This window comes from Neofelis nebulosa, chromosome X, assembly GCF_028018385.1.
Source record: "Neofelis nebulosa isolate mNeoNeb1 chromosome X, mNeoNeb1.pri, whole genome shotgun sequence".
NCBI lineage: Eukaryota > Metazoa > Chordata > Mammalia > Carnivora > Felidae > Neofelis > Neofelis nebulosa.
In genome coordinates, this window is record NC_080800.1 from 47741432 (window position 1) to 47767309 (window position 25878).

The 25878-nt window shown below is 46.4% G+C and overlaps 1 protein-coding gene across 11 annotated transcripts in view; it reads right to left on the bottom strand.

Moving 5' to 3' along the window:
• Window positions 1–964: 964 nt before the first annotated feature.
• Window positions 965–25878, bottom strand: part of HUWE1 (HECT, UBA and WWE domain containing E3 ubiquitin protein ligase 1) — a 168113-nt gene continuing 143199 nt past the window's right edge. For 8 of the 11 annotated variants that reach the window (XM_058713382.1, XM_058713386.1, XM_058713387.1 and 5 more), the window contains 31 exons: window positions 25326–25459; window positions 24970–25138; window positions 23398–23626; window positions 22587–22765; window positions 22213–22302; window positions 21899–22053; window positions 20698–20743; window positions 18474–18758; window positions 17390–17645; window positions 17059–17189; window positions 16322–16536; window positions 15958–16246; window positions 15717–15819; window positions 14440–14986; window positions 13141–13744; window positions 12344–12465; window positions 12075–12231; window positions 10700–10832; window positions 10216–10418; window positions 9487–9614; window positions 8098–8194; window positions 7389–7538; window positions 6483–6728; window positions 6052–6169; window positions 5342–5482; window positions 4110–4397; window positions 3889–3994; window positions 3137–3254; window positions 2655–2836; window positions 2177–2367; window positions 965–1589 (listed from right to left, as the gene is read on the bottom strand). In XM_058713382.1, coding sequence (XP_058569365.1) covers window positions 1487–1589; window positions 2177–2367; window positions 2655–2836; window positions 3137–3254; window positions 3889–3994; window positions 4110–4397; window positions 5342–5482; window positions 6052–6169; window positions 6483–6728; window positions 7389–7538; window positions 8098–8194; window positions 9487–9614; window positions 10216–10418; window positions 10700–10832; window positions 12075–12231; window positions 12344–12465; window positions 13141–13744; window positions 14440–14986; window positions 15717–15819; window positions 15958–16246; window positions 16322–16536; window positions 17059–17189; window positions 17390–17645; window positions 18474–18758; window positions 20698–20743; window positions 21899–22053; window positions 22213–22302; window positions 22587–22765; window positions 23398–23626; window positions 24970–25138; window positions 25326–25459 — 5915 coding nt within the window. In that variant the 3' untranslated portion in view covers window positions 965–1486. The remainder of the gene's footprint in view (window positions 1590–2176; window positions 2368–2654; window positions 2837–3136; window positions 3255–3888; window positions 3995–4109; window positions 4398–5341; window positions 5483–6051; window positions 6170–6482; window positions 6729–7388; window positions 7539–8097; window positions 8195–9486; window positions 9615–10215; window positions 10419–10699; window positions 10833–12074; window positions 12232–12343; window positions 12466–13140; window positions 13745–14439; window positions 14987–15716; window positions 15820–15957; window positions 16247–16321; window positions 16537–17058; window positions 17190–17389; window positions 17646–18473; window positions 18759–20697; window positions 20744–21898; window positions 22054–22212; window positions 22303–22586; window positions 22766–23397; window positions 23627–24969; window positions 25139–25325; window positions 25460–25878) is intronic. The other 3 variants (XM_058713385.1, XM_058713388.1, XM_058713391.1) reach the window with 3 other exon arrangements.

Genomic DNA, 25878 nt, shown 5'->3' on the forward strand with positions numbered 1-25878 from the left:
TGGGTGGCGCAGTCGGTTAAGCGTCCGACTTCAGCCAGGTCACGATCTCGCGGTCCGTGAGTTCGAGCCCCGCGTCAGGCTCTGGGCTGACGGCTCGGAGCCTGGAGCCTGTTTCCGATTCTGTGTCTCCCTCTCTCTCTCTCTCTGCCCCTCCCCCGTTCATGCTCTGTCTCTCTCTGTCCCAAAAATAAATAAAAAACGTTGAAAAAAAAAATTAAAAAAAAAAAAAAGGGAGAAAATATCTAGCAGCCATTTGCATCAGGGCCAAGGGGGATCAGCTTAAGGGGAAAATCTTTATGAAATAGGACCTCCAGAGAATGAGGAAAACCACACAAAGCAAGCATTACTTGGGGTTGTTTTTCTAACTAAACCTTTATTATTTTCTTTGAAGGCTGGAACCAAAGTCCTTCAATCAGCTGTAACTGCTAGATGGAGTAAAAACCACAAGAGACTATTGGGTGATCTGTGAACAGACTGGCAGATGACGAAACAAAACCAAAAAGGATGGGAACTGTTCTTCTGGAAAGCTAGTCAAATTACTTGCTTATTGAAATTTGTTACAAATAAACTAAAACATTAAATGAAATCAGAATTTTAAACTGAGCTCTAGACTTGAGGCTGTTATAAAGGCTCACCAAACAGAACTGTCAGTTGGGTTGAGTTCTCAGAATGTTTCTTAAAACCTGGTTTGTTCCCCTCAAGCAAGGTGATGCTTTGTCCTTGGCTGCAATCTGTAACACCATCACCGCCCTCAAGTGCAGGTCCCATTCTAAAAAACAGGCTTCCCTCAATTCCTGGTGGCTGCTGATCTCTCCTGATAACTGGGAAACCGCCTTTGAAGAAGGAAGATGCACCAGTGGTGGTGGCAGAGCTGGTTTTCTGGAGTCCATTTGCATCTTTTCTCCAGATGTCTAGCATGTGCTCAAGAGTTGTTTAAGTTTGAAAAAAACTCCATTGTGAAAAGTGAGTTATGAAGAGTGCTCTTTATTTGAAACCTCCACAACACAGACGCCAATCTTGTCTCGCATTGAATCATTAGCTGTGCACATCAACACATTCCAAGCACAAATTAAGAAATGCAAACAGAACAAAAAAATATATATATATATAATTTTTTCCCCTATCCAAAGGTTTCAAGTCTCAATGCAGCAAATCCTTCTGAACACAGAATCTGAGGAGCACACTGTTCAAACAGTTGGGACAAACAGGTCCCTGCAAAGGCTAATGCCTTTTTAACACATGGGCTGGGGATCATGGACGGCATGGAACAGGGAGGAGGAGGTGAGGAAAAGGGAGAGGGAGAGAAAATGAGCAGGAGAGGGGCAATGGGTATGCGCTGGGGAAGCTGGGACACACACATGGTGAGTTGATGGATTTCATTTATTGGTTTTTGACATTTTCTTTCGGGTTCTTTTTTGTTTTCATTTCCCCCCATTCCCAGGTCCAACAATGATAGAAAAACCCCACAGTGGTGGGCAGAGCCTTATTAGGCCAGCCCAAAGCCTTCAGAGCACTCCTGGATGGCCAATAGTAGCATGTGGCGGAGCTTCTCAAAGCTCTCATAGGCAGGCAGGTCCAGCTGATTGAAACTAGGGAAAGAAGAAAAATCAGTTTGTGACAAAAGATTATAACCAAATCCCTGTGTTCCCATGGTGCCCACTGACCTGTCCTCCCTAAGGGAACCTACTCCTCACTTCTTGAAGACTTGCTGCTCTAGCCTAGCCTGCTCTGCCCTCTTCTAATCTGGCCCCAATACTGGCCATGAGGCACCTAAAATGTAAATCTGACCCTGTCACTCCTTAAACACCACAGCCTTGCCTATGGGCTAATGTGCAAGCTCCAAGGAGGCCTTTGGGGTCACTGGTGATCCAACCTCTGCTGAGTTATTCAGCCTTCTGTTGCCTGCAACCTCTTGCTCCAAATGAGCCCTGGAGTACACTGTGCTCTCATGTGGCAGTGTTGACCTGCAATGTCTCCCCAACCTACTGTGAATCTGGGCCAGCTTCTCATCTCAAACATCACCTTTTCCACAAAACTATCAAACTGTGAGCTACCCCAAGGTCTAGCATAGCTGGGGCCAGATTTGGGTTCCTGCCCTTGGGTAGGGGCCTAGAAGCAGCAAATATGCAAGCTCAATCGTGAATACTTACAACAGGGAACAAATCCTTCCTCTTACCATGTGTGAGCTGAAGGCAGGCGATCTGTGGACCTGTCATCTCGATGGATCTGAAACTTCTGAATGCCATTCATACCTTCAAGGGCAGCAAAGCCTTGCAAGGGCACTTTGGAAGTACCCGTGACAAACTGGAGGAACTTGGCACGGTCAGCTTGGTCGAAAGAACGCAATGCTCTCCAGAACCACTGGATCTGTGGGAAAGGACACAAGAAGCCAGTGTTAGGTAGAGAGCTCTTGAAAAGAGGGGGATAGGATTTGAAATCTTAGGCAAGTCCCTTCCGTGAAATGGGCTTCAGTTCCTCCATTCATAAGATGAGCAAAAACATCACCTGAAAACATGTTCTAGAAGGATGAAGAGTTAGGTGTAAGTAAGCTGTCACCTATACCCCCTTCATGCCCCCAAAGAGTACTGGTTTATGTGGTATCATACAAACTAGCACTGCTTAGGGATAGGAGAAAGATGCCAGTAGCAGCTCACCTGAATAGAGTTGGACTGGTACTTGTGGTATTCAGTGTTGGATTTCAAATCATCAATGTCAATTGTGGGCAGTCCTGATATGAGTAGCTCTAACTCCTGCTCAGTGAAGATAGAAATGAGGCGCTTTGGAATGATCTCATAGAAGCCTTCTAAGAAAGCTGCCAGCTGTTTACGGATGGCTCCTGGGGAGAGAACCAACAAGCCATGCGGCATCTAAACTCACACAACTGGTATAGGTCAGAGGTCCTCAATCTGGCTCCAGCTGCAACTAGGATTGTGAATGGTATACCTGCCTCACCTAACACTGTTTCTGGGCCCCTGTATAGGGTGAATTAAGGGAAATATTTTTTGGTCAGGTGTTTGGACTCTGGCTGGGATTTGTGGCTGGCACAGGGGAAGAGAAAAAACAGTATCTGTGAAATGAGTGAGGCCTGACCTCTTCCCATATGAACAACAAGGAGTATAAGGGACATTTCCCCTACCTGTCATTCTCATCTGGCACACCAGGTGTACATACTCCTTCTTGTTCTCTTCTGTTACCAAGATGTTGGCCCCATTAGGTTTGAGGTCACGAACTTCACAGACTCCAAACTCTTGGACCTGGAACACCCAAAACACCAATCATTCATACCAGGCTTGGTCCAGGATGGGATTTATATAGCTACCTGGGAATATGTAAAATCTTTGCCATGTCCTGGGCAGAGAGATGAAGCAAGGTCATAAAAAAGTATCTTTTCTCAGGAGCTCATAACTTTGTAATAGAGAAAAGCCAAGGGTTTGGCTTCAAAACACATAAAGGCTGAAAATAAGGAAATTGTCAATGGTAAAAGGGAAAAGGCATGATTAACGTGTAATATGATACAGTACAATCTGTATGGAAAACAATTTGGAGGAAGACTGATATTTATTTATACAATTTTTCTACAATGAACTACTTCTGGAAATGAAGAATATGGAATTGGAGACTTTAAATACATATATACATATATATATGTATATAAATAAAGAGGAAACTAGGAACTTGAATTGTTTTACAAATCCTGGTTTTTCTGTTTGTGATGTCTTATATAAGACATCACTGCTCACTGCTGGATGGGGAATGGAGCATGGGACTTAAAAGTTGACATGCTTCCTTAGAAGCATAAGAGATTATCCAATCCCAGTTCAAGGGTGGCCCCATAATGGGTTTCCTGGACTAGCTAGAATGTGCTGTGGTGACAATTTCTTGACCTACCTCAGTGCTGAAGGTGAGGTCATAACCTAGTGTGGAGACATCATTTTCCAGCAGATAAACCAGGCCTTGGTAGAAGTGGTAATCTTCACTCTCCATATCCGTATATCTAGAAAAACACGATCAGGGTCACCATGGGTTCGGGTGCAGGAGAGAAGCATGGGGGTGGGACATAAGAAAAGAACCTGTCAAAAGAGAATGTGGATCCTTTGCCACATCCTCACCTGACAGACTTGCCCAAGATGTGTTTGTAGAAGGACCGAGTAAAATAGCACTCCAGGAGGCGGTTGTCATATACAGCTTTGGCCACAATGCGTCCAACAAACTTGAAGTAGCTGAGGTGGTTGGGGTTGCAGTGGGAAGATGGGTTGATGGTGTAGGTGACCCGATCACCGGGTGAGGTACGGAACAAGGCATACATAGGATTAAACATCTCCCGAGAGATGATCATATACCACTCCCGTAGGAGCCCTCCAGCATCCTGCCCTTCTTCTCCTTCAAACACTATATACCTGCGTAAGAGACCAGAAACAGATGTGCAGAAAGCCCAGGACAAATCCATTCATTTATGTAGTATGACCCGAGTGAGTGAGTGAAGCAATGGCTGGGGAGTACAGGATCAGAGAACAGAAGTGAATACAGAGTGCCAGGAAAGCCCAGAGGAAGGGTAGGGATCTGGGACAAAAAAAAAAGCATCAACAGAAAAGAAGTCCTGAATTATCAGTGAAGGTTCATCAACGGGAAAGGTATAGAGGCTTAAATGAGGGCCTCACTTAGGGAAAGCAGGGAGAGGAAGAATCCAGCGGTGTCAGAGAGGGCTGATCAGGCTGATACCTGTTAAGGATTTGGTGGTGGAGGAGCAGGGCCCAGTCTGTCTCAGAAGTGTCTCTGATTTCCTATGATTACATGGATGGGGAACCCATGCCACGAGGGAGAGGAGGAATCAAGTTCCTGAGCTCAGGAGCGTCAAACTACTCCAACAGGTCTTTCATCTCACTGGCATTAAACTGCTGATCTCTTCTAGGTGGCTTCAGAATCACCAGTAAACAATTACCAATTTGGTGAGGAGCCACTCATGCAAGTGTGGTCTCCCTGAAGCCAGGATACCATTTGCTCAGCAGTCTTCCCATTCCTAATGTAACAACAGAGAAAGCTCTCTGTGAAGCCATCAGGTTTATCCTCATAAATGCCAAAGACTCTTCTCTCTGGGATTTGTTGCATAGCTCATCCCAAAGGCCAGCCTAGCCAGCATTAGACCAGTCTTCTGAGACCAGACCGAGAAGACAGAAGACAGCTCAGTGAGACTATCTCTACCAGGTTCCTATTTGGAATTCCTGCTGGGGAGGGCAGCACCTCCCTCAGTTCCTGGGCATATCTGGTGCTTAAGTAAGCCTTCACTACCATGTAGGAAGTTGCTCCACCCTCCCATCCTCTTTTCTCTCTTATGGGCTCTTACAATCGATTCTTCATTTCTTCAGGGGATTTCCGGTGCAGTTCACGATAGGAATCTTCAAACACATGATCACGGCGGACGTGCACAGCCATGTCTTCTTTCCGAAGCCCCTCATCCAAACGTTCTAGCTCTTGGCGGAAATATCTTGGGAGGTAGAAAAGGAAAATAGGATTGGGGGTGGCAGAGCAAACTTCTGTTTGCTTGATCTTGATGAGGATGAAGACCCACAGTGATGTTCCTCCCATCCTCCCAACACTTTGATCCTTGCTCCCCACATGTTCCCCTGGGGAAGTGCCCAGTAGTTCGGAGAGGCAGGTTATTCATTACCAACTCTAAATTTTTCCCATCTCCACTGAATAAAGGCCCAGAGTCTGGCAGAGAATTTCTGCTGAGCCATGCTGTAAGTGTACTATGGCTACCTGCACCTCCTGTATTACCCCAAAGGATGGAATGGAACTTTAGGAGTCATGTGATTAAACAAAGGTTTTGCACTTCTCTGAGGAAGGATGGAGAAGACCAGGGAGTATTTAGGTACAATGACTGTCAGAGACACAGATGAATCTCTTCCCTCCCACCCAGCACCATTTCCAAGGGCTGCCACCAATGGAAACTTCTTTCTCTGAAAACACTCCTTCAGGAGGAATTCTGGCTCCTTTCTGGGAGAGAAGATAGCATTTGAAAGTTCCCATCCCCACAGCCTCCAGGGCACATACTTGCGCTTGACATCAAAGTCGAGGACACGAATGTAGTCTACCAGGACAGCAAAAGGTCCATCAGCGAGGTGGGTGGTGGACTGCCGGAGGATCTGGTTTAACACAGTGCGGTGAGTCTCTGTGGGGAGAAAGGGACAGCAGGAATCAGCACGTCCTGGTTCCCAGAAGACTACATGATAGCCAACCAACCAGCAACTTTCTTATTTCAGAGAAAAAAGTATGGCACAAAAGGGCTTTCAGATCCGGTCCCTACCCTCACTAGCTTCATTCTCTTTCTCCCCCTACCCACCCAGCCACCCCCCCCCCACACTCTCTCTCTCTCACTCAGTCCCATCCCTCTCCCCCATGAAACAGCTAAGAATAAAATGTATGAAATGACCCTGTAAAAAAAATGAATCCTTCTACGCTGGAGGCCTAGGAGTTCCCTGTACCTGCAAAGCGAAGGAACTTCTGCGTGTCAGGGGGCAGGCTTGAGGAGATGTGCATAGATGAGGGCTCCCTGGAGAAGAATGGGTCAAGGGAGGAAGGAGTGGCTGGGGTTAAGGGGGCAGGGGAGAGTGGAGGAGGCTCATCCTTGATGTGTGCCAGCTGGCTCTCACGGGTGTCTCGGACAGGAGGCTTGCTCTCTCGCTCTGTGGCATGGACCAGGAAGAAGGCCTCGACGGCTGGCTGTAGCACTGGGGGTAGGAATGATAGGGAAGTTTTGAAACTTCAACATACAAACCTCTTTTCCTTCATGATCAAATTACAGAAGTACAGTATGGAAGAAACACTGAAAACCTGCAGGAGAAATACAATGGTAACAAAGAAAAACGAAGCCACGGAGGAAGTCTGAGCTTCCTTGAAACTAAAGAAAAATGGAGGGGCGCGTGGGTGGCTCAGTTGGTTACGTGTCCGACTTCGGCTCAGGTCATGATCTCGCGGTCCGTGAGTTCGAGCCCCGCATCGGGCTCTGTGCTGACAGCTCAGAGCCTGGAGCCTGTTTCAGATTCTGTGTCTCCCTCTCTCTCTGACCCTCCCCTGTTTGTGCTGTGTCTCTCTCTGTCTCAAAAATAAATAAACATTAAAAAAATTAAAAAAAAATAAATAAAGAAAAATGGAATAGGCTACCAGTTATAAAGATTCCCCTGGTCTGAAAAGTGAAAGATACCAGCTACTAAAAGAGAAGGCAAATCTTTTTTTTTTCTGATACTAAAGTGACAGAATTTGAATTCTCCTTTGAATTCTCATTTCAGAGACACTGAGAGGGGTGATCTGGAAGGAAGAAAGTTAAGCTGGCAGAAAGGGCCCAGAGCAGATCAGTGGGTTGGGACCTTGGCCCAAAGGCCACAACTCACCTAGCACCGCATGCTGATCATGGGATTCCTCCAGTTCCTTTAGACATTCTCCCAGCATGTCCCATAGCTCGTCCAAGCTCAGCTGCTCACTGAGCAGGGGTAACTCAGGTGGCCTCTCCTCCTTCTCCCCTTGTGAGGTTCCATCTGAGCCTACAGGCCACACAGAAGAGAGACAGAAAGCCTTTGAGGTATTTCCTTCATTTAGCTTTTTCCCAGACCAGCTGTGCAGGCCATTAGATCAAGGAGACTGGCTCACTGGCTACTAAGTAATGCTGAGTGACATCTGAAAGTAAGCTCTAATCCTACACTGGATGACATTTAAATTTAAATAAAATTAATACAATAAAAAATTTGGTTTCTCACTTGCAAGAGCCACATTCAAGGAAACTGAAGCCAAGAGAGATTTGCTTCAGGTACCAGAGTCACTAAATGGGGGAGCCACAACTGAAACACGTGCTGTCTCCACATCTAACATCACATCACAGTTTCTTAACTCCAGGAATTGTAGTGTATGCTACGAATCTCTAATAAGGGCGCGAGATGGTGATATTGATCTTCGTTGGTAAAAGCCTATTAACGTTTACAAAAACCAGCGTTCAGTGGAACAAACTGGAAAACAGAGCTTATATACGTAGAGAACAGGGGACCCAGCAGACACTTCATGAAGACTGGCTCTTTTGGTGCACTGGAAACAGGAAGTAGTACTGACCGATGGATGGAGTATCCTGAGCACCGGGAGATGGCTGGTCCACATCCATGGGTGACTCCTCTCTCCGGACAGAGGCCTCTGACTGGCTTGACTCCGACTGGATAAAAGGGAGACAAAGTCACATAAAGGGTGCACTGCAACTCTGCTTTCCTCAGGGAGAGGCTAGAGGCTGTTTCTATCCATTCTCACACATACTAAGTTTGGAAAGAGGTTTCCTATATATTTGGTCAGAAAACCCTGTGGCTTTCCAGAACAAAAGAATGGCCTTCCCACCTCCTTTGCTGTCCTCCACCCTGAGCTAGCAAGCTTTTCCAAAAAGCTCCTTAGATTCCTGCATTGCCTCCACTCTACTCTTGACCTACATCTAGTCAGACACCAGCCTTCTGGATACAGACTTGGAAGACTTCTTCTGGGGACAGATTACATATATGTGCATCTACATATAAAACTCAAGTGAACAGACTGTAGGTTTGGCTCTCTGTTTCTGTTTGCTCAGAAAAGGGGAAATAATAAGGGAAAGCCTTTGATGGGCGGCATTATTCACAAAGCCAGCATCTACCCTATCGGGTGTGGGAAAGACGGGGCAGAAAAAAGTACTTCAGAATAATAGCTGTTTTCCCTTTCTCCCTTGTTGGGAGTCACAGCCCTCAAATTCTAGGACGTTCCCAGCATGCTCAATGAAATCATACTGTAGAATAGTAATTATACGTAAAGAAAAACCAAGCCTCAGGATACCTTTATTTCCTGGATCTTGGGAAGGTGACTTGCATGTTTCAAGAACAGGAAAACAATGAGAGTGCCACAGCATACATACATGATGCCAGGCTTTTCCCGCAGCCACTCTGTGCTGGGATCCCAACAATGAGTTGGCTATCTAGAAACCTGAGGGTTTCTTCCTAAAAGTGACTGAGTGCCTAGGTGCCAAGGTACCAAGAGAGTATGGAAAACAGAAGCAGAGGCCAGAGTAGATGGACCAGCCATAGCCTAGAAAAGGCTGTGTGGGACGTAGACCAAGCTTGGGAGAATTTCAAGGGCTGGATTCCTGATGTATTTGCATTACTCCAAGAGACTGAAAAATCTTTATTCCACATCCCCTTAGAACCCAGACACTTAGCATTATGCAGTATGCAAAAGCGCCACTATTGAGTGGATAGCTGGGAGTGGGGTATGATGGCCAAGCTTTAAATCATATCAATCCAAACCAAACCAACAAAACAATGAACAAACAGTAGAGAAAACACCAACAGAAAGTAACCCTGTTGTCCGGAAGCATTCATACAGCAAACTTAATGCAAAAGCATACAAGGTAAGGGCAGTGAAACCCCACTGACGATGTGGTGGGGAGGGGAGAGAGACAAATGAATGAGGGGCCACAGGCATCATGCTAACCGTTGCTGCTTGTTGCTGTCTCCGCGCCCTTTGACCCTCACGTACCATTTGTATAATGGCATCAGCCTCAGCCTCCAGCTGCCGAACAGCTGCCTGGATGCTGCTAGCTGAGCCTAAACCGGAGGAACCTGGGAGAAAGAAAAAGAAAGGCAAGATATAAAATGTAGAAAGAGAGAATGCCCAATATTCTCTCTCCCATTGCCTGGGCTGCCACAGGGCATCCTGCTGAAGTCTCTGAGCTTTATTTAGCTCAGGCAGCTACACAGTGCTCATCACCAGGCACTAAGAGCTACCATTACAAGTAAGGGCAGAGGGCATGGTGGTACACAGATGGATAGTAGCAGGTAGAGAAGGTTCTGTGGGACAGGAAGAAAGGTAGGATTTGGCAGGCCATGGCTGAGGCAACATGGCTGCAAAGTTTTGTCAGGAGTGAGCCAAGAAGCAGAACGGAGACACGGTGACTTAAACCTTATCCAGCGAAAGATCTGCCCCCAATTTCTTTGCCAGATTTCCACTCCCCTTTAATTCTCACTTGCCCTAATGAATTTCCTATGCAGACAGCTTGAGTGAGATACAGAATGCAGCCATCAACATTCTAGGGAAGTATCATCATTTCCTTTTTTGGAAAGTTCAAGCAGGATGGAGACATGACATTAGGTCCTGCCCTCCAGGGACTCTGAGTTCACCACCACCAACCCTGACCCTCAACTGGACACTCCAGTTCCATACCTAGCCTGCCTGTCTGCTTGGCTTTCTTGTTAGCTCGGCGTGTGTCGTCCCGGAGCTGGATGATGACCTGCAGTACCCTCAAGAAGAACTTCTGGGTAGATGTCTTGGATGTCAACATGGACATAGAAGGCAACTGGAGCTCCCGGCCACCCAGAGGTCGCTTCTGAGATGCCACAATTACCACATTCTCAGCCATGTCAAACCTGGACAGTGTAGAGGTGGCTTGCGTATATTGACAGCATCAAAGCACAAACATCCAGAGTGAGCAGGGCTTTTTGGTGTTGGCTAGAGGGTTAAAGAATCTCCAAAGGAAATCCCACAGTGGGGAAAAAATAGGGTCAGGTATGTATAGGACAGATAAAGAAATCTGCCCAGAGAGGGGGGAAAAAGAAAAAAAAACAAACAAACCAGGAAACCAGCAAGAGCCACCTTTTAGAATATCCCAGATTTTGGTCCCATAGCCAAATGAGTGGCTACCACCCACCTGCTCTGCATTTTGCCTTTCAGCTTGGTGGTCTGTGGCTGCTCCTCAGGTAGGCCATCAGGAGAGAGGGTCTCACACTGGGCTCGCCGCTGCTGTTCTAGGTTATATTCCCGTAACTCAGCCAGAAGGGTACCTGGGTCAAGTAGAGGAGCCACCAAGTGTTCAGACTTCCCTAGTGAAGCAGCTGAAAGCCAAACCTTTGCAAGAAACCTACCAGGCTATTGTCTTTGCTCAGCTGCAGAGAATCTGGAGTGAGCGGAATTTTGCTGTTCACCTATGTGTGTTCATGGATCAACCATCCAGAGACTACCAATTTACCCTGCCTCAAGAATCTGTAGAATCTACATGAAATGCAGATCAGTACAGAGAACAAAAAGTATCGGTTTGGGAGCCTGTATACATTTTGAACTTCTGAGGATTTTGTGGTGATCTCAGGCAAACTGCTTAGCTCCCTCTCCCAGTTTACTTATCCATTTTAATAATGAGACTAATCTCACAAGGCTATTTTGAGGATAAGGAAAGAACTGCAGGAGAGTGCCTAGGACACTGCCTGGCCCATGGGTGTTGAATGGTAGCAGTCAAGAAAGGTCAGACTGTGGCCAAATTCCTCCCGGAAGAACCTTATAGTTCTCATGTAGCAAAGAACATAACGTCCTGGGTCATAACAGTTTAATTAACACCCATATCACCTAAGCCCCAGGCACATTTGTGAGGAGAGAACTAACCAGGTAACCAAAATCTAGGGAGAGCCATGATTGGGATGGGAGTGGGAGAGAGCAAACAGGCTCTCTATGCTGAAAGAAAACCTGGCTCTACTCGTCAATTCAATTGCTTCATCAACCTGGGTTTTAGTTTTCTCTTGGTAACAACAGGAAGGAAGATTGAAATGAGACAATTTCCAAGTGTTCTTAGAACTTTTGTACCCTCACAAGTACACAAAGGCAGAGGGTACCATTTGGACTCTCAATTCTTGAGCTTAACCTAAGTGCAGGTGCATCTCTGAGGTGGTGAAGTTGCCTAAGCAGGTTCATCATAGGACTCCTGCAAGTGCCCAGAATGTAGAAATGGAAGAAAGAGCACTGCTGGTCCTATACATGATCGTTTTCCTTTACTAATAAGCATGGATTACGTGCCACGTGCCGGGCACTGGCAATATAGAGAAAAGCCCAGCCTCGCTCTCCATGAACAACTGAGCAGAGGAAAACAGATGACAACCCAGTATTATCAGTGTTGCAATGGACTAGAGTACAGGGGGCTATGCTACACAAGTGGAAGGAGTTTGATTCAACCTGGGGATTCGGGGAAGGCTTCCATAAAGAGGGGATACCTCACTGGAAGGTTTCAGAAAGACAAGACGTTTTACTCCTGTTATTACCTATCTGTTTACAAAGAGTATAGCCCAGATGGCGAGCTCCATTCAGTAGCAGCTTGAGAACAGTGTCTCGGGTTGCAGGGTCCCCCCGAGAGAGCTGTAGTAACACATTTGCTGCATCTTCCAGACCTTCTTCAGAACAAGAGTGTGACGTCAACACCTGGGAAAAAGAAAAGAGAAGGGGTGAGCCTCAACTTAAGAATTAAAACCTTATCTACTCCCATTTACCTTTTCTCCCCCAGTCTTGGGAATTCAGAAGAGCCTGGACTCACCTCCACAGAGAGCTGTAGCTGGTTTTCCGTGAGGCCAGAGGATACCATCTTAAAGTCTGCACTGCTGCTGCCCCCATCACCCACCTTTGCTGGAGATTTGCTGGCCTTAGTAGTTGTAGAAGCTTTGAGGAAACAGATGAAACACTGTAAGCCTCTAAAACTCACAGGCCAGAACCAAGAAATCACTAAATCATCCAGGGCATCAATACGGGAAAGTAGTGAAAATGAAAAGCCACCCACCAAAGCCAAATCCCAATGACTCAGTTTGTCAAGGAGTCTCAGGACTGTACCTTCTAAAGTGATAATCCCGAACATTTTTCAACTGTTTCCGTACCATTGAGCCCCTTCCTCAAAATCTTCAAATAATTCTTACTAGTCTGCTGTAGGGCTCATTCCCTTTACTTCCTAGGACAGCTTGGCTAGTCCACCCTGATTCACATGGTGTCCTGCCTGTTCTTGAACTCTTTCCTGAGAACTGGCTCCTTCAACCAGGATGGAAAGGTTGGGAGTTCTTTGAAAATAGGGACTTTCTCTCTCCTTTTGGTGCTTAGCCTAGGGAAGCCACATTTAGTGAATGCCTGCTGGTCTTTACGAGTGTCTGTGTGGGTGGATGGGTGTGGGGAGGAAAAGGATGGAGAGAGTGAATTGGGACTGATGAGGTCAAGAATGAACGCCTCTGGCTCTCACAAACACAAACCAAGCTGACTGCTATCATTTAGGGAGTAATACCTGGACGGGGGAGTGAGGGGTGAGGTGGGTGTACACACCCCAGGCTTCCAGCCTACATCCACACTTACTTGAAACAGTAGTGGTAGCAGTCGTGGGGGTAGTCACCGTGGTCGAAGCAGCTACGGCAATGGTGGATATAGCCGTGGCAACAACCAGAGCTGGAGCAGAAGTGACAGGGGTGGTTGCAGCAGGGGGAGTGGGCGTGCTGGAGGCGGCAGTGGTAGTGGTGGTAGATGTGGTTGAGGTGGCAACAGTGGTGGAGGAAGCACTGCTGCCAGAATTAGCCTGTGCTTCCGATACTTTGTTTTCTGGGAGAGCAATTGAGATGAGAGAAAGGAGTCTGAGGAGTTTCTCAGTTAAGAGAGAGCTCCGGCGGATGACTGGGTGTGACAACATGTTCATGAGCTGCCCCAGGGGAGAGGCCTCGAGGCTGTATGGGGAGGTTTCCCCCTCACCACCAGCGCTCACTGGCACTGACTTCACGGAGTTCTTGCCTTTCCGGCTGACATTCATGTTGTCCAGTTTTACCAATAAATCCCAGAAGTCTGTGCAAATGCCACTGCTGGTGGACTGTGAAGAGCATGGGCTGCAGGCCTGCTTACTGCCCCTCTCCCGATCGCTCTCACAGTTTGTTTCTTTGGTCCGCTGCTGTGTAAAGTGGCTGGGAAATACCTGCCGGCAAGAGAAGGACATGCTTGATCTAGGGGGTGCACAGAGAAAATATGTCTTCTTGACAAGGAAAGACAACTGGTTCCTAGACTCTCTACTCCTTTGGATAGCTTTGGCGACATGGGAGAGATGTCATACAGGAGTTTTATCTAACTGATGGTGAAGTGGCTCAAAGAAACAAACAAGGGCTTTGAAGGGAGATGATTAGCTAACTTCTGAGCGTCAGTCTCTGTATTTATGAAATGGGGAGCACACCTATGCTGCATTGAAAAATTGCTGAGATAAAAGGAGATAATGTATTTCTGCACAGTGCCTGGCACAAGGCAGGCCCTCAACAAATGGCATCAATGATTATTAAAAAGAAAACTGAACTAAGTTCTAGGTCCAGCTCCATCACTTACTAGCCATGTGACAAAGCCACTAAAAATTTCTGTACCCCAGCTTCTTCATGTGTAAAATGGGAATCCTACAGATTACCGAAAGTTGCTTTGATAACGAAATGAAATAATGCACAAAAATTGCAAAAAGTAAAAAGAACCCCACAAAATTATTCACTTGACAACTCTCAGAAACAATACAGGCCTCAGCACTAATGGTGAAGAAAGACCTACTTGCTCTCTCAGAGTTCAGATTTCATCTAGGCTGTGATTGCCATCCCTCTTCCATCCCCAAGAGTTGGTTGGGTTCAAGCTCCTCACCTTGGCCAACTGAATGAGTGTGTCCAGAACATGTCTGCAGACAACAGGAGCAGCCTGGGGGTGGATGTGGACAGTGGAGCCACTGCTTGCATGCTTCTCGGTATGTTTGCGACCCCCTGAACGTTGAATCTGGAATATATTAGTCCTGCAGCCTAGGGCTGCGTCCATAGATACTGAGAGCCAGGAAAGCTGGTTGGAGCTCTTAGACTCCATCTTGTGTAGGAGGTCCAGGGGCCGGTGTTCGTGGCTGCCTGATCCACAGCTTTTGCTTGACTTTTTGCCCTTCTCCTCACTTGAGGAGACCTTGGGTGTTTCAATGCACAGCTCACTCTCACTGCTACGCTGCAAAATGGACAGCAGGCTGCGGATGACCCAGTGGCGAGTCTGGGCATGGTAGCAGAGATTTCTCAGTACTCGGTGTAGACGGCTTGTATTAAGCTTTGGCTCATCCACGAAAAGTAGGACCAGGAGACAGGATAGGGCTTCGTGGTCCAGGAGGAGTCGTCCTCGGAGGCGGAGGAGAGTGTCTACATTACTGCCAGAAGGCCTGGAACAGAGCATAGTTTCTGGGTAACACGTAGCTAGAATGCTGGGGAAGGGGGATGAGCTGCATACCTCCAAGGAGGCATAAGAAGGAGAAGTGCCTAAGTCTAAGGGCTCTTAATAATAAGAGCTGCCCTCTTGTGTGCCCACTGGGTACCAAGCACTCTACAATGTCCATACCAGCTGGTATGGGGCTACTGATAAGACTAAAGAATTGCCCATTTTTGAGGTGATGAACAAGAGGCTCAAATAGGTTAAGTGACTTGCCTTACATCACATGATGTCTGTATCATCAATTGGTAAAATTGGATTGTACTTGAAGTCTTAGAAATAATGTTTATTTCTGCCTTCTCTAGACTACTAGGGGGTTGCCTGCCTGCCTCATAGAGACTGATCACTCCCTTTACATTTTGGCATGTTGGGTACAGTCTGCTTCAGCCTGGGTAGTAATGAACTCCTCTTCTTCTGTGGCCTAGATATTACAATCTCTAGGCAAATGGCTTTCCTTATACCACAACCTGCTGCCAGCCTGCCTTACTTTGTAATTATGGTTTACAAAAGCTACACCAACCCCAAAGTGTGGCTTTCTGAAGGCGAGTCCAAAGATTTGGCTCCCCACTCATTCAAGGCAACAGCTAGAGAGGTCACTGAGTCTCTCTACCTGTAAATTAAGGATGCTGGACTGGCAGTATATGGGAGAGATGATATGGCAAGGTGAAAAAAGACAAAGGTACCTGTTATGGCTGCTGCTACCCCCCATTTGAAAGGTGCCGCCCCTCTGCACAGCAAGGCGAGTGTACTGAACTCCACGGTTGCCACTGAGGCGACTGGTGAAAGCTGGAAGAAAAGAAATAGGAAACTGAAACTAGGGAGGCGGGTGGTATGCCAGGTCCGGGTAACACAAAGGGCAACAACAGAGCCTTGTGTATACAAATTCAAACATTTCAGAGCCCTCCCACTTGCCTCCCTCTGTACCCGGGCTTCGGAGAATGGCAGAGAGTGCAGAGGTGCTACTGTGGCCAAAGAGCCGCTCATGCATGAGTTGTCGCTGCCGGGCTTCTTGTTCTCGCCTCAGGGCTTGAGCCTCAGCTGCAATGTCAGGTGGCATCACAGCCAACACGCTATCCTCCATGTCCTCTAGGACACTACGGCGCAGGTCTGAGGGTAGGGTCTGGATGAAGGTCACAGGGTCCATGGGGGTGTCTGAGCTAGCATTCTGTGCCAGTTCCCGTCGCTGTTGCTCAGCTCTTTGCTGTGCCAGCACCTACAGAGCAGAAGATGTCAATGGGGAACACCCACAACCAGGCATCCTGGTCCCACCAGCTCCCTGCTCACATACTTCCTCTTGGATAGCTGGAGGCAGGGCGGCCAAGAACTCAGGGCTCACTTCAGTCACACCAGGATTCCCCACCACTGCAGGAGCTGAGTTATTTGCTGAAGGGGCAGTCCGAGTTGGTGGACGAATGCCCAGCTGGTTCTGCAGGACTTCCCGGCGAATGTCATCAGGCAGAGCAGCCAGGAAAGAGGGATCCACACCTTCGGGCAGACTGATACCTGAGGGGAGGTGCAAGATGTGAAGGAACTCGCACCTCTACCGATGCTTAAGATGCACTTGAGTAAAGAAGCTCAGGGCCTTGCTTGTGGGAAATGAGCTTTGTTTGTCCTCACTGCACACAAAAGACAGAGGACACACAGAAGGCCCACTCACCTTCCCTAGGCTCAGAATAGCACTTGTTATATGCCAGATTTTGTGTGTACACTGTCACTCAATCTTTATAAAGACCCTACAATGTAACTATTATTACTGCCTCATTATCAGTGAGAATCAGAGAAGTTAAGTGATGCCCCCAGGTTCTGAAGGTACGTCGCTGCAGAGAGAGGAACCTGAGCTAAGAGCTGTTGGACTCCAAAGCCTGGGCTCATCCTATCATGCAGCATTAACACACCCTTACCGCTAAGTCCTCCTCCCATGTGTATGCCGCCTTCCAAACGGAACCGTTTGGTGGGCATTTCCATGCCAAAGGCTACAAGAAGCCTAAACAACCCCTGGGTGGCCTGAGCACACATGGAGCTCACCTGCAAGGGGATCTTCTTCTTCACTGCTTGTTGAAGGCAGAGGCTCTTCTAGGATTCCCCGGGAATCTGCTCCAGAAATGGCCACAGCAGAATCTCTGGTGGAAGAACTCTCAGAGGATGCAGGGGGAGAGCTGAAGAAAATAAATTTCAGGTTGTTTTTTGTATTAATGCTTTCCTATTTAGAAAACACTCCTACAATATCCCTTTCTTATAGAAGCTATGTTGACCTCCTTAGTGCACCAAGCGTATGCAGTAGCTAACAAGTCTACATGTGGCTTGAAAGACCCGCCGTCACATCCTGCCCTCTTCTTGCTCTGTACACAATACTTACCTGTCCTCAGGGGGTGGGGCAGGTTCCCCTGACCCATCACCCCTGCCTTGCACTTCTGTGACAACTGGTGGGGCATCCCCAGGAGTGGAACTGCCTACTGTGGGCTGCTCAGAACTGCCAGCTGCTGAGGTGTCACCCACAGCTTCCTCTAGGGTACAGGAAGCCAGGCTACTGGTGTCCATGGGAGAGCCTTCCAGTTGACTGCTGACAGCTGTCAGTGCATCAGAATCTTCAGCTCTCTCTGGGGAAAGAGAGGCTAGGAGGAAGTCACATGGAGAGGTTAGATCTCTGCCTAGAAGAGGGGGCTGAATTAAGATGCAGCCAGATTAAGGGAGCCTGTCACTTTCAGATTCCCTGCAGGCAACATTTATACATGCGTGTTGGTACTGTTTATCTAAATAAACAATGTTCCTTGAAGGAAAAAACTCCTACACCTTAAGACTTTTCCAGAGCACATCATAGGCGGCATGGTATACAGCAGGAATAGTAATTAGGTTTCAATTCATCCTGTTGGAACACTGCTGAGAAGAATTTTGAGGCCCCATTTCAAACCAGTGGGAAACAGTGCCATGATATAAATGGTGTCTGCCAGGATGGGAGAGCTATGTGTGTGGGGTCAGATGCTTGCCATCCCTGAAGGATGCTGAAGCAGAGCAAGCTTTAAAATCACCCAGATCTGGATTTTAATCTCAGCTCAACCACTTACTGAGTGATCTTGGGCTAGTATTTCATGTGAGTTTCAGTTTATTCATGGAGATAACACTGTCTACTTTAGAGGGTTGTTTCTGCATGCTCTTCTGACTGAGCCACCCAGGTGTCCCAGGAGGGTTTTCTGATTACCTCAATAAACTGCTGGCATCATCACTTGTATCATTAGACACTCAGATATATTATCACTTGAAGACACAGAGAAGAAACCTCAACTTTAGGAAAGCTAATGTGCAAGGTGAGAACATACTCTTTGAGAATTTGAGCTTCTATTATTTCTCTAAGAAAAGTAAAGAGAAACTACAAAGATGTCCATTCTCCACCCCTATACCCTCCTGCCCCCCCCCCCCCGCCAAAACCTTGAAATTCTACTCACTTATAGTGGGAGCTGGGGACAACTCCATCTGAGTCGTTTCTGCTTCTCCACTTGGCCTTGTGGGACCTAGTTCCTCTGGCTCTACCGGCATCAATAGCTGTGTAGAGCTTGCCCCTTCACCAGCTGGGGATTGCAGCTCTTGAGGAATGTCTCCCAAGGCTGGTGGGGGTGGGAGTGTTTGTTGTTGTGAGGGCTGCAGAGCGACAAGGGTCTCCTTGGACTCAGATGTTGCTGCATCGGTTGAAGATGGGGTTGTTGGGTAGCTGTCAGGCATAGGAGTCCCATCTTTCTCGGAAAGAATGACAATGGGGGTGTTAAGGGGCAATCAGCCAAGAACCCAGAGAACCACTTAATCAGCACAAGTGGCCTGACAAGTACCCTGCCCACCCCCGGGGCTATGACCGTTCCTAGGAACAGCTTGTGGCTGGTCTGGTATACCCAGGATGAGGGCTAAGGCACAGTGCTATCTTAGTCTCAAGAACTGGAGATCTGAATCTTTGTAGATCCTAAGAATTAAATCTTTCTGTGTCCTGGGTGGAAGGGGAAAGAGTTCAAGTCACTTTATAATGATATTTGCCTCACCCTAAATATCACCTATTCCATTCCACCTCCCTTCCCCCCCCCCCCCCCCCCCCCGTCCTGATTATCCAAGGAATATCTACAACTCTGATGGAGGCAACAGTGCCAAGACTAAGTATGAATATGCCACACACCAGGGAAAGTAGTAAGTTGTATAGTTATCTTCTAATTGGGGCCTAAAATCCCTACCCCACAACAATACAACTTACTACCTCACCCCGGCATGAGCAGAATCCTCTAGCAAGGGCAGCAGGCAAAAGGCCATTTTTCCTGATGACAGACCCTTTCAAAGACCTTACTTTCATTAAAGGGACCAGGACACCTACCACCCACTTTCACTGCTTTAAAAAAAATACAATAGTCTTTAGTATAATCATTTTGCAACTCAAATGCCAAAGGAGACAGAACGTATAGGAAAGCAGAGGAAAATTCTGAGGAGATGGGGTGGGGGAGACATAATACCACACGGACCAGTTACTAGAATCATGAAACAGCTACTGACATTAAGATTAGAAGGAGGAATACGAAACGTACAGCAGTAATACCATTTAACCCACAGAGCTACCTTCCCCAAAAGCAGATTGCTCAAGATAATATTTGCATTAGACTTTTAGATTCCAGACCCACAAAGTTTATACAAAAAGGAAAAAATAAAAAGAGACTAACATAGGATTACCAACTTTTAGTTTAGCCAAATAAAAAAGAATCCTGTCAATATCACTTAATAAAAATATTTTGATACCAAAGACCTAGAAAGGACATAATTTCTTTAAATCGAATAAATTTAGCTTTCTGAAAAACCCATTAATCCCTCTTTAGTTTTTCTTTTTTAATAAAGCTTCCTTACTTTTTAAATTAAAAAAATTTTTTTTAAATGTTTATTTTTGAGACAGAGACAGAAAGCGAGCAGGGAAGAGGCAGAGAGAGAGAGAGAAAGAATTGGAAGCTGGCTCCAGGCTCTGAGCTGTCAGCACAGAGCCTGATGTATGGCTTGAACTCGTGAACTGCAAGATCATGACCTGAGCCAAAGTCAGACGCTTAACTGACTGAGCCACCTAGGCACCCCTAAATTTTTTTTTAATGTTTATTTTTGAGAGAGAGAAAGAGAGAGCATGAGTTAGGGGAGGATCAAAGAGAGAGGGAGACAGAATCCGAAGCATGCTCCAGGCTATCAGCACAGAGCCCAACACAGGGCTCGAACCCACAGACCATGAGATCACGACCTGAGCAGAAGTCGGACACTTAACCGACTGAGGCACCCCGATCCCTCTTTACTTTGTTCATTTCCACCAAGGACTGGCATTTGGGACTACCGCCATCAGGTATTCTCATGAAGTACCACACAATGGTGGTCACCAAAGGGGGCAGGACACATGGCCTTGCTATACATGCCAGAATGCAGCACAGCAAGATCAGAATGAGAACCTGAACAGAGCACGTCGGAGGGGAAGTGTACCGCCGTGGGAAAGACAGTAGACTGTATAGTTATCTCCAAGATGGGGTATGACCCTAAAACTATACAATCTACTACCTCATCCCACAGAGCACCAGTGTTCATTCATCTTCAGCCCACCTGGGCCAGCTACTTGGGTCAGGAAAAAGAGCCAACCAATTAGCAAGAAGGTAAAAAGGCAGGTAGAGTTACCTGAGAGGTTCTGTTCGGTGGAGTCACTGGTCTTAGATGCAGTACACTGGAAAGAGAAGAGACAGACCCATGTGGGACTTTGCAAGCACATTAAGATAGGGGTCAACTATAATAGCCACCAGTTCCAACATAAGCCACCTAGGAGTTCAATGACCTGGATGAAGATGAGCACTTTAGTGAGCAAATGTATCTCCAATTTCTCTAATACATACTTGTGTTCAAGGATGGCTTGGGGACAGGGGGGACTTCCAGAGGGCTGACTGAAGAGTGAGCTGGGCTTGGCATAGGACATGACCTAAATACAATTGTGAGGCCAGCAAGAATTTCTTAAAAGTTTCACCTCTCTTTATTTCCCTTCCTTGGGCTCATTTTGTCTACTCCAGCTTCTTAAATCATATACCCGGCTTACTGATTTTCTATCCCTTTTCACATGTTTGAAACAATGTTATTGTTTATATCAAGCAAAACTTCCATACAAAGTTATTTGTTAGATCAAGCTTGTTATCCTAACTGAACATTTTGATATCCTTAACCTAATACCTTAACTGCTGAATGGGACATAATAGTCTTTCAACTCAAGTCTTTTAATTTCTTTGTATTTCTGTTAGCTTTTACTTCATATATTTTAAATCTAATATTGTTTAAAGTCCCCAAAACTTCTAAACCAGTAGCTTCTTTCTAAATCAAAATGAAAAATCAAGCCTTAGAAATGACATGTGGTTATGGGGCTCAGGGAAGGAACATTTCCTGATCTGAAGCCGAAACCTAAGCCTAACTTATTTAAATGATGGAATGGGGCCATCTTGGTAAGGTTGCCCCCACACTTGTTAAGTCAATCTTCAGAGAGTGAAGTGGAATTGAACCCCCAAGAGCATGGGCATAATCAAATTCATTCTTCTAATCTAGCTGCAGTCAGTGAAGGTAGAGATTACACAGTGTGACTGGTAAGTCAGGAGCCACTCTGGTTCTTTCTCCAGTTTTCCCCAGTGAGAGACAATGGAGAAATAATTTTCCCTCTGGGTTTGAATTCTTTTTCCTAAAAAACATGTGAACGTATGGTGAATTTGGAATGAATCATTTCTCAAGTTCAATGTGAACATCCCAGGATTCTTCAATGACTGGTGCTATGTGTATGCCAAAACCACATGAAAGTAAAGGTAGACATAGCCAAAGATGAATCCTCCCAGCCCTTGCAAATCACCTGTGCACTCTGATCTCTGTTCTCCTTATCTTCTTTGCCTTTGTCAGTTATCTTTGTTTCTTCCTCAGCCAACTGTTTCCTCCGTTTCTCCCGCCTTTCTTCCAGCTCCTCATCCCTCAGGAATTCCAGGTGATTGACAATGGGCACTTTAACAACTGGATCACAGAAACAAAGATCAGAGGTTGCTCAGGGGAGGTGAGGAAGGAAGCCAAGAGGCAGAGCTTGTGGCCAGAGAATGAGGGCAACATTCTCCCATGCACTCATCCTAGCTGTGGAAGGCTCACTACTGCTCAGACAACCAAGCTACCACATACCTGAAACACAGTCATGCATGCTCTCAGCATCAAGAACTTTGCATTCCTCTGTCCAGCGGGTTAGGGCTGTGGGGATGCTGGACAGGGTCCCTGTGAGGGAACAAAAGAGAATGAGATTCCTGGCCTGGTCACATGTCATCTGATGCAAAAATTGCTGTATTTTTCTAACAAGACCCAATGTCTTATCACAAGGTTTGGCACATCACAGGTATCCAGAGATAGTAAAAGTTTTGACCTTGGCTAAATTATCAAGTGGTTCTGCCCCTATAATATGTGGTTTCTCTAGGCAGGGCAGATAATGTTCTCCTTTCCCTCAGCAGGGAAAAAGTAGAAGGCGAAAAACTCTATGTATCCTCCCTTTTCACCAAACTTGCCTGCTTGACTGGTAGCTGTGCTCTGGTCATGGAAAAAGTCATCCAGCAGCTCATCATCAGATCTGGCAATAATGTGGACATCATCGTTGCCCACCAGGAGGCGGGCTCGGCCTCGGCTTTGTAGGGGAAGGCTGCTGCTCAGCTGAAGGATGTCAGCAGCAGCAGAAGGACCAAGCAACCTGTAGGGTGATGGTGGAATGCCATGGTCACTGTAATTCATAGGGGTCTTGCAACTGTTGTTGTGATCCTTTCTGTAACCTCTAGGAAATGCTTAATGCTATTATAGACTTGACCATACTTAAACATAAATCCTTTTTTTTTAAAGTCTTATTTATTTAGGTAAATCTCCACACCCAATGCGGGGCTCTAACTCAAGACCCTGAGATCAAGACTCAAATGCTCTTCCGCCTGAGCCAGCCAGGTGCCCCACTAAGCATAAATCTTAGTCATCTTTCTAACCATTCCATCTGTCTATGAACTTTATTTGGGTTGAGGTCACATATTATTCCATAGTTCCTTGTACAGTGAGTGTCACTGGTAACTCCAGGAATTGTGTTAGGGTATAATATCTCTCTTGTATACCCACTGTTGCCTGTACATGGATTATTATGTCCTTTCTTCTCACTACACTCTAAGCCTGAAGGCAGAAATCCCATCATGTCTATATTTAAAGTGTAAAGTGCTTGGCATATGAAATGATTCACTGACTGTTGAATGTATACATAGGACACTGAAGCAAAAAGATACAATCTGATATTCTCCAGAAGGCTGCATATATAACCCAAAAAGAAATGGGACAAATGTAACTCACCTCTGGAGTATAAGAGGAGGGTTGGGCTGGCGATTCCCAGGGTAATGAACATGAATGGTGTGGCCTGTATTGGCTGTCAGCTGCCTTAGGGTTCTCTGACTGCGCCCGATGCCCTGGGTGAGACGTGTTGTGGAGGAGCCACTGCCCAGCGTCAGAGAACTGTGGTCTGCATGGCGTACCATCAGTGGGTGAGTGGTAGGGATATTTCCTGGGGATGGGGGGATGTCTGCTGCAAGGACAATATGTAAAGGGGTCAGTGTCAAAAAGAAATTTCTTCCAAGGTTGTTCAACCAGAGCCATGTCTCCTGGGCCTTACTTCCTCACACGGAAACCTGAGCTTTGTCCTTTCTCCCTCATTCCCACGCCTCATGTATAATCACTGACACTACCATAGCTTATGCCACCATCTCTTACCTAGATATTGCAACAGTCTCCTAACTAGTACCTTCTCCCAATCCATTTTCCACACTACAGCCACAGTGATGCTTTTAGACCCCTCAGAAACATGTTACTCCCTCCACCTTGAAGACTCCAATCCTCTCCCCCTTCTTTACTTGCTCTTTTGTTTTTGGCCCAGATGTCACTTGCTCAGATTCTACAGATTGGCTTAATAACCCTTTACTCTGGGCTTTCTTACCATACTATAGTGTAATGCCTGCTTACTTATGATTCCTAATAGACCATAAGCTCCTTTGAGGGAAAGGGATGGTTTTATTTTTCACTGCTGTATTCTTAGTACCTAGGAAATAGTAGGCATCCTCATTTGTTCAATTTGATTTACTAAATGAAGGGAGGCTCAATGTAAGGAAGACTGACAGAAATCACAAAAATGCAAAAAAAAAAATCACAGAATAGAAGGCACCTTGAAAATTATGTAATACAACCCATTTTCAAAAAAAAAAAACTTTTCATTTACAGGTGACAAACTGAGGCTCAAAGAGGTAAAAGACTACTCGGCCAAGACAACAGACCAGCACAGTTCAGTATTTTCTGCTATATCATGCTTGTGATTTGGGGTCAAGACCTGCCTTCTCAAGACAGCTTGATTTTAAGAACTAGATGCTAAAAGCGAACTTTGACGTTGATAGAGAAGGAAAGAGATTCACTCTCTCCTCCGAAAAGATGCGTCCTTGATGAACAGAGTGAATGTGCTCAAATCTACTCCCCAATGCCAAGCTCAAAGGTGTTCATTCAAACTCTCAAGATCCAGTGTTACAGACATAAGAATTGATTGCCCTGTCACTGTAGTGTGCACATGGGTGCGTGATGCAGTCAGCCTTGGTCTCACTTAAAAAAAAAAATTCAAGCAAATCATCAAGTTGTCCAGGCTCTAAAATGGCTGCCTGTTTACTGAGGTGGAGAGAACAAAAAGCAGCCTCTCACAATTCTTTCTTCTAAGTATACATTTATTGAGAGAGATGGATTCAGATATCCCTTGCCCCAGGAAGTCAGCATAGGAAAAGAAGTGCTGTCTGTATCAGATTGATAGCTGCTCTGGTTCACTGCTTGGTTTACCCTAGAGAAGGGTATAAGAATCAAGAGATAAAACCCAGCTGAGCCCCTGTATCTTACTAGCACTGGAGAACATGTTGTCAAACTCAATGATGAGATCATCCTCCCGGTCAAAGCGCTCAAATCGGACCAAGGGAGAAGCGTTCATATCAGGGTAATCCTCATCCAATTCCATTTCAGAGCCATCGTCGTCATCGTCTTCATCTCCCTCTTCACCTTCATCATCCTCCTTAAGGGGAAAATAGGAGATGGAGAATTGCTGGAGGTAAGGGTTTTCTGAAGTCTGATGTCATGGCCACATTTGCACATGAGGGAGGGAGGCGCTGAGGCTAGCAACCCAGACTGTTGGTTTTCTCCAGCTCTGTGTTCCCATGGAAGAGGTTGTCTGAACCAACCCAAACACAGTCCCCCCTCACCTGATCATCTTCCTCATCTTCCTCCTCCTCCTCCTCTTCATCCTGACTATCATCCTCATCCTCGTTACTGCCACTGCTGTCCTCTTCCTGAGTGTGCTCCTCCTCATCCTCAGGGTCCAGGATATTCATGGAATCTAAAACAAAGGGAGCACATTGGAGGACTATACTGAGCAGCTAGCAAACAGGCTACTGTGGCAGGCCGGCAGATTGAGTGGGAAGGCGATGGGGTATCTGACTCTAGGAGAGGAAGAACCAGATCTGGGGTGATGTACAGACTTAGTGAGCCAGCCCTGATTTCCTGAGAGTGCCAATCAATGCATCAACACGCTGAGCAGGGTGGCTGAATGTGGAGGCTGGCTATAGGGTGGTGCTTCAGGAGCCATGGTCTAGGACTTGGCCAAGTCTGCTGGTGCCCCCTTGCCTTTCCAGCTCTACTTTGCTATTGACTGCATCCTGTTGGTAAGAGGGAATCTGGAGCGATGATAGCAGGTGGGTGAGAAGAAAGCGAACCAAGTAAGAAGTGACAAACTTTTGGGTAAGCAGTAGTAACATG